The sequence below is a fragment of the Salmo salar genome, chromosome 01, assembly GCF_965601325.2.
Source record: "Salmo salar chromosome 01, fSalSal1, whole genome shotgun sequence".
Taxonomy (NCBI): Eukaryota; Metazoa; Chordata; class Actinopteri; order Salmoniformes; family Salmonidae; genus Salmo; species Salmo salar.
The window spans coordinates 182,504,533-182,517,500 of NC_138291.1; the positions used below are offsets into that span (position 1 = coordinate 182,504,533).

Sequence of the window (12,968 nt, forward strand, 5' to 3'; positions counted from 1 at the left end):
AGATTCCCTCTGGTGGTCACATGGTAACAATGGCTGACAATTAAATAACGCACCATAGAATTCTGCAGCAGCCTGCAAGGTGTCCTGCAGTATGACACAACTTTTACAGTGTTACGAACCGGCTCAGAGTTCGCAACAAAAGGGAGACAACGAGTATCAAAATATATATTTATTAAATAAAGTAACCTAAGAACAATGAACCATGGTGTGTGTAATCAGTAAGTGAGTGTTTTGCATACCTGAATGTAATAATGCAGGGTGTTGAAGGGTGCCAAAGCAAGCAACTAAAAAAGCCACAACTAGCACAACCAAAAACAACAAGGTGTCTGCATGGAGAGAGTCTCTCCAATGACTGTGGAAGAGGTCTATTTATCCTGGGACACAGCCGGGCCCAGGTGTTTCCCATGTAGCTGACGACCCTCCCAACTCCGCCCACCGGCATCCTAATTAGGAAACAAGAACAGAGAGAGAGAATACGGCAGACAGAGTGGGAGGGTCGTCACAAAGAAAGAGCCACTGTACAGGTTAAACTGAAATATTTGATGGCAAATAAATCCGGTAAATGTCTCACAGCCCTCACAAAATGAATACACACCAAACCAGTTATAATTTTTAAAAGGATGCAAATGCTTTAATTAGAAACAACGCTATTAATAACAATATAAAATATAAAAGCTTCTATGAAAATCAATATAAATCAGAATTAAATAACAGATCTGATAGCCTTCTTAGACTCAACAACCCTGAAGCAATTATCAGCAGATATGAAAATAAATAATTGACAACACTCAATTCAGTACTTCCAATATCCATGTATCAAACGGTTATTTCAGTCATATTAAAACCAGATTCCCCTGCAGATTAAAGATTCATTTTTATAAATTGGCAACAATAAAAATAATAACAAAACTTATAAGCAACAGAATGGCAAAAGTACTTGATTCATATTAAGGGTTTATTAAAAAAGGCTTACAAACAAATACAATGACATGTTTTAGTATAATACAATATGCAAAAAAAACCAAGATTTATCAACAATGAATGTTGATGCTGAAAAGGCTTTTGACTGTCTTGTGTGGCCTCTTATATTAAAAACTTTGGAAGCATTCATCTTTCCAGCTAAAATAATACATTTCATACAAATATTATACAAAAATCATAAAGCTAAAATATACAAAACGAATCCATTATCTGATTACATTTCTTTAGAAAGGGGTACAAGGCAGGGACGTCCCTTCTCCCCCTTCCTTTTTGCACTGGCAATTGAACCACATCCAGTAAGAATTTGACAGGATCCAAACGTAACAGGTATCAGTATTGGTAAACATGAATATAAACTAAACTTGTCTGCTGACGATCTCCTGATATACCTGACTAATAGTGAAAACTCAATGCCCCCCTTGTTAAAAACAAATCCGTAATACTCAAAAATCTCAGGATTTAAAATGAACGTGGAAATAATGTCAATAGGAAAAATCTACAGCAAACCTTTAAGTATGCTACAAAAAAGATGAAATACTTAGAATGCTTAATAAGTGACAACAAACAACAAATATATAGAAAGATAACTTTATCTCATTACTCAAAAAAAATGAAAGCAGATCTAGATAAATGGAACAAGCTCCCCATAAATCTTACAGGTAGAATACACCTCTTTAGAATGGCATGGCTCCCAACGTTTTCATATTGATTTAATGGGAGTACCAATTACCCCACCGAAGACATTCTTTACAAAAGTAAACCCAGCCATAACAGACTTCATATAAAACTCATAGAATAAATTGGAAAGTTTTACATGTCCCTAAATCTGAGAGTGGTTTTAACCTTCCAGACTTGGAATCATATCAACTCGCCACCCAAGGCTTTTACTTGCGACATACCCTGAGTATACGAAACATTAAGAACAACTTCTCTTTCCATGACATAGACTGACCAGCTTAATCCAGGTGAAAGCTTGTCTTTCCTGTGGCTCAGTTGGTAGAGCATGGTGTTTGCAACGCCAGCATGGCGTGTGCAACGCCAGGGTTGTGGGTTCGATTCCCACGGGGGGCCAGTACAAAAAATAAAAATAAATAAAAAAGAATGCATGAAATGTATGTATTCACTACTGTAAGTCGCTCTGGATAAGAGTGTCTGCTAAATGACTAAAAATGTTTACAAAAATGTAAATGTAAGCTATAATCCCTTATTGATGTCACTTGTTAAATCCACTCCAATCAGTGTAGATGAAGGGGAGGAGACCGGTTAAAGAAGGATTTTTAATCCTTGACACATTTGAGACATGAGGTTTGATAGTGGCCAGTTCGTATGATCAGAACTCAGGATCAGACCCAGATGCAGGCAGAGGTCAGTAATCCAGGGCAGTGCCACAAGGTACAGAACGCCGGTCATGGCAGGCAGAATGGTCAAAACCGGGAAAACTATAAAGCAGGGACCAGAGAGAAAACAGGAGTATGGGAAGAACGCTGGTAGGCTTGACAAGACAAGACGAACTGGCAACAGACAAACAGAGAAAACAGGTATAAATACACAGGGGGATAATGGGGAAAATGGGCGACACCTGGAGGGGGGTGGACACAAGCACAAGACAGGTGAAACAGATCATGGTGTGACAGCTTGTCTTTAGAAACTATAGTACAATCATCTTGTCTTGACAGTGACCACAAGAAGAAGTGTGTGCCTCAGTCGGTATAGCCTGGAGCTTGCACCGCTACCCGTACGTAACTGAAAGCTAAATGGCATACATTATGTGATGATTTATTCTATAATTATTCTATATTAAGGCCATGGGTAGTAGGCAGTGGATCAGTCTATAATTATTCTATATTAAGGCCATGGGTAGTAGGCAGTGGATCAGTCTATAATTATTCTATATTAAGGCCATGGGTAGTAGGCAGTGGACCAGTCTATAATTATTCTATATTAAGGCCATGGGTAGTAGGCAGTGGACCAGTCTATACTTATTCTATATTAAGGCCATGGGTAGTAGGCAGTGGACCAGTCAACCTCTGGAGAATGTCAACACTCTTCTCATTAATACCCTGTCAGTTCATGTCCATTGGCTCAGTCTCAGGCTGGGATTCAATCCAAGGCTCATTATAATGCAGTTTCCCCAACATTCACAGTTCACCACCAGTATTGTCTCATAGCCTGACATGGTGACACGATGACATCACCACCCTCAGTCCCCCTGGATCCTTTCATAACCATCAGCCCGGCCAGCTCTGCAGCCCACCATGCTGGAGGAGAGGAAAACACATGTTACAAAGGAAATGTGGTTACACTTTACATTACAGGGCTCTTATTACTGTGTCAGCATTCAGTGTAACAACTACCTGTACTTACACTGTGGTTAGGGGTATGATTTCCTCTGGAGCTCAGTTGCTAGAGCATGGCGTTTGTAATGCCAGATAGTGGGTTGGATTCCCAGGACCACCCGTATGGAAAATGTGTTTACGCATGACTGTACGTTCCTTTGGATAAAAGTGTCTGCTAAATGGAATATACTATTATATATTATGTACCTGACAGGTATGGTGGCGGGGACTGATGATGTCATATCTTACCTGACAGGTATGGTGGCGGGGACTGATGATGTCATATCTTACCTGACAGGTATGGTGGCGAGGACTGATGATGTCACATCTTACCTGACAGGTATGGTGGCGAGGACTGATGATGTCATATCTTACCTGACCACGTTTAGGTGGTGAGGACTGGTGATGTCACATCTTACCTGACCAGGTATAGTGGCGAGGACTGATGATGTCATATCTTACCTGACAGGTATGGTGGCGAGGACAGTGATGATGCTGGACAGGGTGAAGACGAACCCAGGGAACCAGCCCAGCGTAGCCTGGTAAACCTTGGTGTAGATGGGAGTGTAGGCCAGGCTGGCGATCTTAAAGGTCAGCTGCAGTGAGATGAGGGTGATCCCTGTGAAGAGAGAAGACATGTCAGTTAGCGTTGTCTGTCTGCTGCAGTTTCCTAACCAGTGTCAGTAGAGGAAGCTGCTACTCCACACACTGCAGGTCTGAGAGGAGCAGATGAAAGCATTGTGTCAATGGGTGAAAGGCATTTACTATTTTCTCTCTGCCAAATCAGTGTAGTGCTCCCTATTTCAAATGATTAGGGATCTATTCAATCTCTATCGCTGAAGCCTTACAGATTGCGTAACCTACATTTTAAAGGTCATTCTGATTGAGTTGACATATGCAGCATTTACCTGTAAATGCAGTCTCCGCTAATACGGGCACATTGCCTTTACATTTCAACCACGCTGTAACGCTACATATTACATAGAGCCCTTAAAGGAAACAGAACTGGATATACTAGCTGGTCGGATAGTTCCAGTTGAGTAAAGTTGTTGGCAGAAAGTAAATCTATTCATGCTGTGGTGGTGGTGGTGGTGGTGGTGGTGGTGTGTAATAGGTTGATTTGTCTGCTTTGCTACGGTAGTTATAACTTCCCCTTTCACCACAACAAGGGTGCATCCCTAAAGGTCTCCTGTTACCTGCAGGTGTGAAGGGGTTCTTAGTGCACTATAAAGGGAATAGGGTGCATCCCTAAAGGTCTCCTGTTCCCTGCAGGTGTGAAGGGGTTCGTAGTGCACTATAAAGGGAATAGGGTGCATCCCTAAAGGTCTCCTGTTACCTGCAGGTGTGAAGGGGTTCGTAGTGCACTATAAAGGGAATAGGGCGCATCCCTAAAGGTCTCCTGTTCCCTGCAGGTGTGAAGGGGTTCTTAGTGCACTATAAAGGGAATAGGGTGCATCCCTAAAGGTCTCCTGTTCCCTGCAGGTGTGAAGGGGTTCTTAGTGCACTATATTACATTTTTATTTTTTATTTTACCTTTGTTTAACCAGGTAGGCAAGTTGAGAACAAGTTCTCATTTACAACTGCGACCTGGCCAAGATAAAGCAAAGCAGTTCGACACATACAGTGAGGGGGGAAAAAGTATTTGATCCCCTGCTGATTTTGTACGTTTGCCCACTGACAAAGAAATGATCAGTCTATCATTTTAATGGTAGGTTTATTTGAACAGTGAGAGACAGAATAACAACAAAAAAATCCAGAAAAACGCATGTCAGAAATGTTATAAATTGATTTGATGGTAGTCTTTGATAAGAGTGATTAGAGAGCCTCTGCCCCTTCCTGACCAGGACTCAGTGTTTTGCTTTTCTCTATGCAGGCAGTGAGATACTCTTTCATACACAGGTCGTACTTTCCCAGCGGAATGATCATCTCTAAAAAGTTGCCACGGTCAATACTCCTGTCATCTAGCGTATAAGCTGCTTCAGAAAAAATATTTGTAGACCTCCACAAGTCTGGTTCATCATTGGGAGAAATTTCCAAACGCCTGAAGGTACCACGTTCATCTGTACAAATATCTGTACAAACAATAGTACGCAAGTACTATAGCTCCCTCACGACGCCAGGACAGCGGAGTCAATCACCACCTTCCGGAGACACCTGAAACCCCACCTCTTTAAGGAATACCTGGGATAGGATAAAGTAATCCTTCTAACCCCCCCCCCCCCCCCCCCCCAAAAGATATAGATGCACTATTGTAAAGTGGTTGTTCCACTGGATATCTTAAGGTGAATGCACCAATTTGTAAGTCGCTCTGGATAAGAGCGTCTGCTAAATGACGTAAATGTAAATGTAAGTATAAACACCATGGGACCACGCAGCCGTCATACTGCTCAGGAAGGAGACACGTTCTGTCTCATAGAGATGAACGTACTTTGGTGCAAAAAGTGCAAATCAATCCCAGAACAACAACAAAGGACCTTGTGAAGATCCTGGAGTAAACAGGTACAAAAGTATCTATATCCACAGTAAAACGAGTCCTATATCGACATAACCTGAAAGGCCGCTCAGCAAGGAAGAAGCCGCTGCTCTAAAACCGCCATAGAAAAGCCAGACTACGGTTTGTAACTGCACATGGGGACAAAGATTGTACTTTTTGGAGAAATGTCCTCTGGTCTGATGAAACAAAAGTAGAACTGTTTGGCCATAATTACCATTGTTATGTTTGGAGGAAAAATGGGAAGGATTGCAAGCTGAAGAACACCATCCCAATCGTGAAGCACGGGGGTGGCAGCATCATGTTGTGGGGGTGCTTTGCTGCAGGAGGGACTGGTGCACTTCACATTACCGATGGCATCATGAGGAAGGGAAATGATGTGGATATATTGAAGCAACATCTCAAGACATCAGTCAGGAAGTTAAAGCTTGGTCGCAAATGGGTCTTCCAAATGGACAACAACCCCAAGCATACTTCCAAAGTTGTGGCAAAATGGCTTAAAGACAACAAAGTCAAGGTATTGGAGTGGCCATCACAAAGCCCTGACCTTAATCCTATAGAAAATTTGTGGGCAGAACTGAAAAAGTGTGTGCGAGCAAGGAGGCCTACAAACCTGACTCAGTTACATCAGCTCTGTCAGGAGGAATGGGCCAAAATTCACCCAACTTATTGTGGGAAGCTTGTGGAAGGCTACCTGAAACGTTGACCTAAGTTAAACAATTTAAAAGGCAATGCTACCAAATACTAATTGAGTGTATGTAAACTTCTGACCCACTAGGAATGTGATTAAAGAAATAAAAGCTGAAATAAATCATTCTCTCTACTATTATTCTGACATTTGACATTCTTAAAATAAAGTGGTGATCCTAACTGACCTAAAACAGGGAATTTTTACTAGGATTAAATGTCAGGAATTGTGAAAAGCTGAGTTTAAATGTATTTGGCTAAGGTGTATGTAAACTTCCGACTTCAACTGTACCACTAGTATAATGTTAATTCCAATTGGACAATACAGCATTTTAAGAAATACACATCCAACATTTATCAATTTTTGTAGGTTTTGTTCCGTCATGAAATCCTTGTACAAGAAAAATGGTCTACATTGGTGGTTAGTCTCTAGTAATTGTCAATAATCATAACAATTCATGCAGAACAATGAGTTCAACGTTTCCAACATTTGCTTTCGCACGTAAACCTTTTTTTTTTTTAAATATCTCTCCCCATCCAGGCTGTGATTGGTCGGTTCACGAAAAGTGACATTGACGAGCGCTTGTTTCAACAAAAGGCACCCGATATAGCTAAATCGCCAGCTAGCCAAACCCAAACGATGCTTATCTTATCCCTATTGTCTTCTGTCTTACCGCTTCAGCTGCAAAACCTTGACTAACAGTTGAACTGGTATCGCTGGGCTCAATGGGCTGCTCTCTCTCCTCTCTCCTCTCTCTCCTCTCTCTGCTCTCTCTGCTCTCTCTCCTCTCTCTCCTCTCTCTGCTCTCTCTCCACTCTCCTCTCTCTCCACTCTCCTCTCTCTCCTCTCTCTGCTCTCTCTCCACTCTCCTCTCTCTCCTCTCTCTGCTCTCTCTCCACTCTCCTCTCTCTCCTCTCTCTGCTCTCTCTGCTCTCTCTCCTCTCTCTGCTCTCTCTCCACTCTCCTCTCTCTCCTCTCTCTGCTCTCTCTCCACTCTCCTCTCTCTGCTCTCTCTCCACTCTCCTCTCTCTCCTCTCTCTGCTCTCTCTCCACTCTCCTCTCTCTGCTCTCTCTGCTCTCTCTCCTCTCTCTCCTCTCTCTGCTCTCTCTCCACTCTCCACTGACCCTAATATACCCTACTGATTTCACCCTAACATGACCCTATTATACCCTACTGATTTCACCCTAACATGACCCTATTATACCCTACTGATTTCACCCTAACATGACCCTATTATACCCTACTGATTTCACCCTAACATGACCCTATTATACCCTACTGATTTCACCCTAACATGACCCTATTATACCCTACTGATTTCACCGTAACATGACCCTATTATACCCTACTGATTTCACCCTAACATTACCCTAATATACCCTACTGATTTCACCCTAACATGACCCTATTATACCCTACTGATTTCACCCTAACATGACCCTATTATACCCTACTGATTTCACCCTAACATGACCCTAATATACCCTACTGATTTCACCCTAACATTACCCTAGAACTGGAGACAGGGGCTCTAGAACTGGAGACAGGGGCTCTAGAACTAGAGACAGGGGCTCTGAACTAGAGACAGGGGCTCTAGAACTAGAGACATGGGCTCTAGAACTAGAGACAGGGGCTCTAGAACTGGAGACAGGGGCTCTAGAACTAGAGACAGGGGCTCTAGAACTAGAGACATGGGCTCTAGAACTAGAGACGGGTTATAGAACTAGAGATAGGGGCTCTAGAACTAGAGACAGGGGTTATAGAACTAGAGACGGGTTATAGAACTAGAGACGGGGGTTATAGAACTAGAGACAGGGGCTCTAGAACTGGAGACAGGGGCTCTAGAACTAGAGACAGGGGCTCTGAACTAGAGACAGGGGCTCTAGAACTAGAGACATGGGCTCTAGAACTAGAGACAGGGGCTCTAGAACTGGAGACAGGGGCTCTAGAACTAGAGACGGGGGCTCTAGAACTAGAGACAGGGGCTCTAGAACTGGAGACAGGGGCTCTAGAACTAGAGACAGGGGCTCTAGAACTAGAGACAGGGGCTCTAGAACTAGAGACGGGGGCTCTAAAACTAGAGACGGGGGCTCTAAAACTAGAGACGGGGGCTCTGAACTAGAGACGGGGGCTCTAGAACTAGAGACGGGGGCTCTAGAACTAGAGACGGGGGCTCTAGTACTAGAGACGGGGGCTCTAGAACTAGAGACGGGGGCTCTAGAACTAGAGACGGGGCTCTAGAACTAGAGACGGGGGTTATAGAACTAGAGACGGGGGTTATAGAACTAGAGACGGGGGTTATAGAACTAGAGACGGGGTAATAGAACTAGAGACGGGGGTTATAGAACTAGAGACGGGGGTTATAGAACTAGAGACGGGGGTTATAGAACTAGAAACGGGGGTTATAGAACTAGAGACGGGGGCTATAGAACTAGAGACATGGGCTCTAGAACTAGAGACGGGGGTTATAGAACTAGAGACGGGGTTATAGAACTAGAGACGGGGGTTATAGAACTAGAGACGGGGGTTATAGAACTAGAGACGGGGTTATAGAACTAGAGACGGGGGCTCTAAAACTAGAGACGGGGGCTCTAGAACTAGAGACGGGGGCTCTAAAACTAGAGACGGGGGCTCTAGAACTAGAGACGGGGGTTATAGAACTAGAGACGGGGGTTATAGAACTAGAGACGGGGTAATAGAACTAGAGACGGGGGTTATAGAACTAGAGACGGGGGTTATAGAACTAGAGACGGGGGTTATAGAACTAGAGACGGGGGTTATAGAACTAGAGACGGGGGTTATAGAACTAGAGACGGGGGTTATAGAACTAGAGACGGGGGTTATAGAACTAGAGACGGGGTAATAGAACTAGAGACGGGGGTTATAGAACTAGAGACGGGGGTTATAGAACTAGAGACGGGGGTTATAGAACTAGAGACGGGGGTTATAGAACTAGAGACGGGAGCTATAGAACTAGAGACGGGAGCTATAGAACTAGAGACATGGGCTCTAGAACTAGAGACGGGGGTTATAGAACTAGAGACAGGGGCTCTAGAACTAGAGACGGGGTAATAGAACTAGAGACGGGGGTTATAGAACTAGAGACGGGGGTTATAGAACTAGAGACGGGGGTTATAGAACTAGAGACGGGGTTATAGAACTAGAGACGGGGGTTATAGAACTAGAGACGGGGGTTATAGAACTAGAGACGGGGGTTATAGAACTAGAAACGGGGGTTATAGAACTAGAGACGGGGGCTATAGAACTAGAGACATGGGCTCTAGAACTAGAGACGGGGGTTATAGAACTAGAGACGGGGTTATAGAACTAGAGACGGGGGTTATAGAACTAGAGACGGGGGTTATAGAACTAGAGACGGGGGTTATAGAACTAGAGACGGGGGTTATAGAACTAGAGACGGGGGTTATAGAACTAGAGACGGGGGTTATAGAACTAGAGACGGGGGTTATAGAACTAGAGACGGGGTTATAGAACTAGAGACGGGGGCTCTAAAACTAGAGACGGGGGCTCTAGAACTAGAGACGGGGGCTCTAGAACTAGAGACGGGGGCTCTAAAACTAGAGACGGGGGCTCTAGAACTAGAGACGGGGGTTATAGAACTAGAGACGGGGGTTATAGAACTAGAGACGGGGTAATAGAACTAGAGACGGGGGTTATAGAACTAGAGACGGGGGTTATAGAACTAGAGACGGGGGTTATAGAACTAGAGACGGGGGTTATAGAACTAGAGACGGGGTTATAGAACTAGAGACGGGGTTATAGAACTAGAGACGGGGTTATAGAACTAGAGACGGGGGTTATAGAACTAGAGACGGGGGCTCTAGAACTAGAGACGGGGGTTATAGAACTAGAGACGGGGGTTATAGAACTAGAGACGGGGTAATAGAACTAGAGACGGGGTTATAGAACTAGAGACGGGGGTTATAGAACTAGAGACGGGGGTTATAGAACTAGAGACGGGAGCTATAGAACTAGAGACATGGGCTCTAGAACTAGAGACGGGGGTTATAGAACTAGAGACGGGGGCTCTAGAACTAGAGACGGGGGCTCTAAAACTAGAGACGGGGGTTATAGAACTAGAGACGGGGTTATAGAACTAGAGACGGGGGTTATAGAACTAGAGACGGGGGTTATAGAACTAGAGACGGGGGTTATAGAACTAGAGACGGGGTTATAGAACTAGAGACGGGGGTTATAGAACTAGAGACGGGGGTTATAGAACTAGAGACGACAATATTATGTTCTGTCAGTTTATATGACTGAAAGACATGTATTACAGAACTTACCATATGACGAGCCGTTGACCTGTTTAGACAGTAGGGCACGGATGGTGGGCATGGGAATCAGGGCGAACAGTGTGAGGGCTCGTGCTGAAAGGGATATGTAAGTGTTAGGCTGTGAATGAAAACAGAACACAACTGAAGAGTTAAGTGACAAGATCAGCTGTCTATTATATTATATTATATTATATTATATTATATTATATTATATTCTGTCAGCTATCTATTATATTATATTATATTATATTATATTCTGCCAGCTGTTTATTATATTATATTCTGTCAGCTGTCTATTATATTATATTATATTATATTATATTCTGCCAGCTGTCTATTATATTATATTATATTATATTATATTATATTATATTATATTCTGTCAGCTATCTATTATATTATATTATATTCTGTCAGCTGTCTATTATATTATATTATATTATATTATATTCTGCCAGCTGTGTATTATATTATATTATATTCTGTCAGCTGTCTATTATATTATATTATATTCTGCCAGCTGTCTATTATATTATATTATATTATATTATATTATATTATATTATATTATATTATATTATATTCTGCCAGCTGTCTATTATATTATATTTGGTCTGCTGTGGAGATTTGTCAGAAAGCAGTGAGTGAGTGTGTGAAGGGCGTAACCATAATTCTGTTGACTCAAGTCCCTAGGCGAGTTCCCCTTGTAGTCTCTCCAGTAATAATACATTTACAGTCCACAATTTGAAGGGGTTGAGAGAGACTTTATAGTGTGAAGATAAGACTAGTTTATAAATAAATAAGGTGACGCTTCCTTTTAAAACATGCTTTCAGACATGCTAGGCAGTGTTTCACTTCCTCATCTCTGTCAAGGTTTACAGGTTACCCAAATCATTGATGTCTCGCTCCTTCTCGCTCTCTAGCTCTCTCTCTGTTTTTCTGTCTCGGTGTCTCTCTCTCTGTGTGTCTCTCTCTCTCTCTCTCTCTCTCTGTCTCTCTCTCTCTGTGTCTCTCTGTCTCTCTCTCTCTGTGTCTTTCTCTCTGTCTCTCTCTCTCTCACTCTCTGGGTCTGTCTCTCTCTGTGTCTCTCTCTCTCCTCTCTCTCTCTCTCTCTCTCTGTCTCTCTCTCTGTGTCTCTGTCTCTCTCTCTTACTCTCTGGGTCTGTCTCTCTGTGTGTCTCTCTCTCTCTGTGTCTCTGTGTCTCTCTGTCTCTCTCTCTGTGTCTTTCTCTCTGTGTCTCTCTCTCACTCTCTGGGTCTGTCTCTCTGTGTCTCTGTGTCTCTCTCTGTGTCTTTCTCTCTGTGTCTCTCTCTCTCTGTCTCTCTCTCTCTCTCTCTCTCTCTCTCTCTCTGTCTCTCTCTCTCTGTCTCTCTCTCTCTGTCTCTCTCTCTCTCTGTCAATTCAATTCAATTCGCTTTATTGGCATGACGTAACAATATACATATTGCCAAAGCTTATTTTGGATATTTACAATATAAAAATAAATAAAAATGAGAATCAAAATTGTCAATGGGACAACAGTAACAACAATAACCAAGGGTCAAAATAACCATACATTCAACAATAACAATAAGCATACAGTAGAGGACATTTGCAGGTTGATTGGTCTGTCAGACACTGTCCCTCAACTTATGGCAGGCAGCAATGTAGTGCGCTGCCAACCCACAGCTCTCTGCTTCCTCCCCCAACAGGACGGGTAGCCTATCCTCATCAGAGAGGTCTTTGAAACCTCAAATTTGGGGAAATGACACTCTCTAATTGTTTTATATTTTTTACATTTTGTCAGGAAATGCAGCTCCGTCTCAGGTTCTGCTGTTGTGCAGTGGTTGCACAGCCTTTCCTCTACAGGGAGCCAGGTTTTCCTGTGTCTACCCTTCTCAATGACAAGGCTGTGCTCACTGAGCCTGTACTTTGTCAAGGTTTTTCTAAGGTTTTGATCAGTAACCATGGTCAAATAGTTAGCCATGGTGTACTGTCGATTTAGGGCCAGATAGCACTGCATTTTGCTTTGTGTTTGTGCTTGTGTTTCCCAATAAGCAATGTAGTTTTGTTTTGACTGTGTTGTAATTTGGTTTATTCTGATTGATTGGATGTTCTGGTCCTGAGGCTTCAGTGTGTTAGTAGAACAGGTTTGGTAACTCAGCCCCAGGACCAGCTGGATGAGGGGACTAT

The 12,968-nt window shown here is 43.0% G+C and overlaps 1 protein-coding gene across 1 annotated transcript in view; it reads right to left on the reverse strand.

Moving 5' to 3' along the window:
* Nucleotides 1-616: 616 nt before the first annotated feature.
* Nucleotides 617-12,968, reverse strand: part of LOC106572882 (solute carrier family 46 member 2) — a 19,128-nt gene continuing 6,776 nt past the window's right edge. Inside the window, exons 4-6 of the mRNA XM_014147452.3 lie at nucleotides 10,805-10,888; nucleotides 3,780-3,936; nucleotides 617-3,239 (exon numbers count right to left, since the gene is read on the reverse strand). Of these exons, the coding sequence (XP_014002927.3) occupies nucleotides 3,182-3,239; nucleotides 3,780-3,936; nucleotides 10,805-10,888 (299 nt within the window). The 3' untranslated portion in view covers nucleotides 617-3,181. The remainder of the gene's footprint in view (nucleotides 3,240-3,779; nucleotides 3,937-10,804; nucleotides 10,889-12,968) is intronic.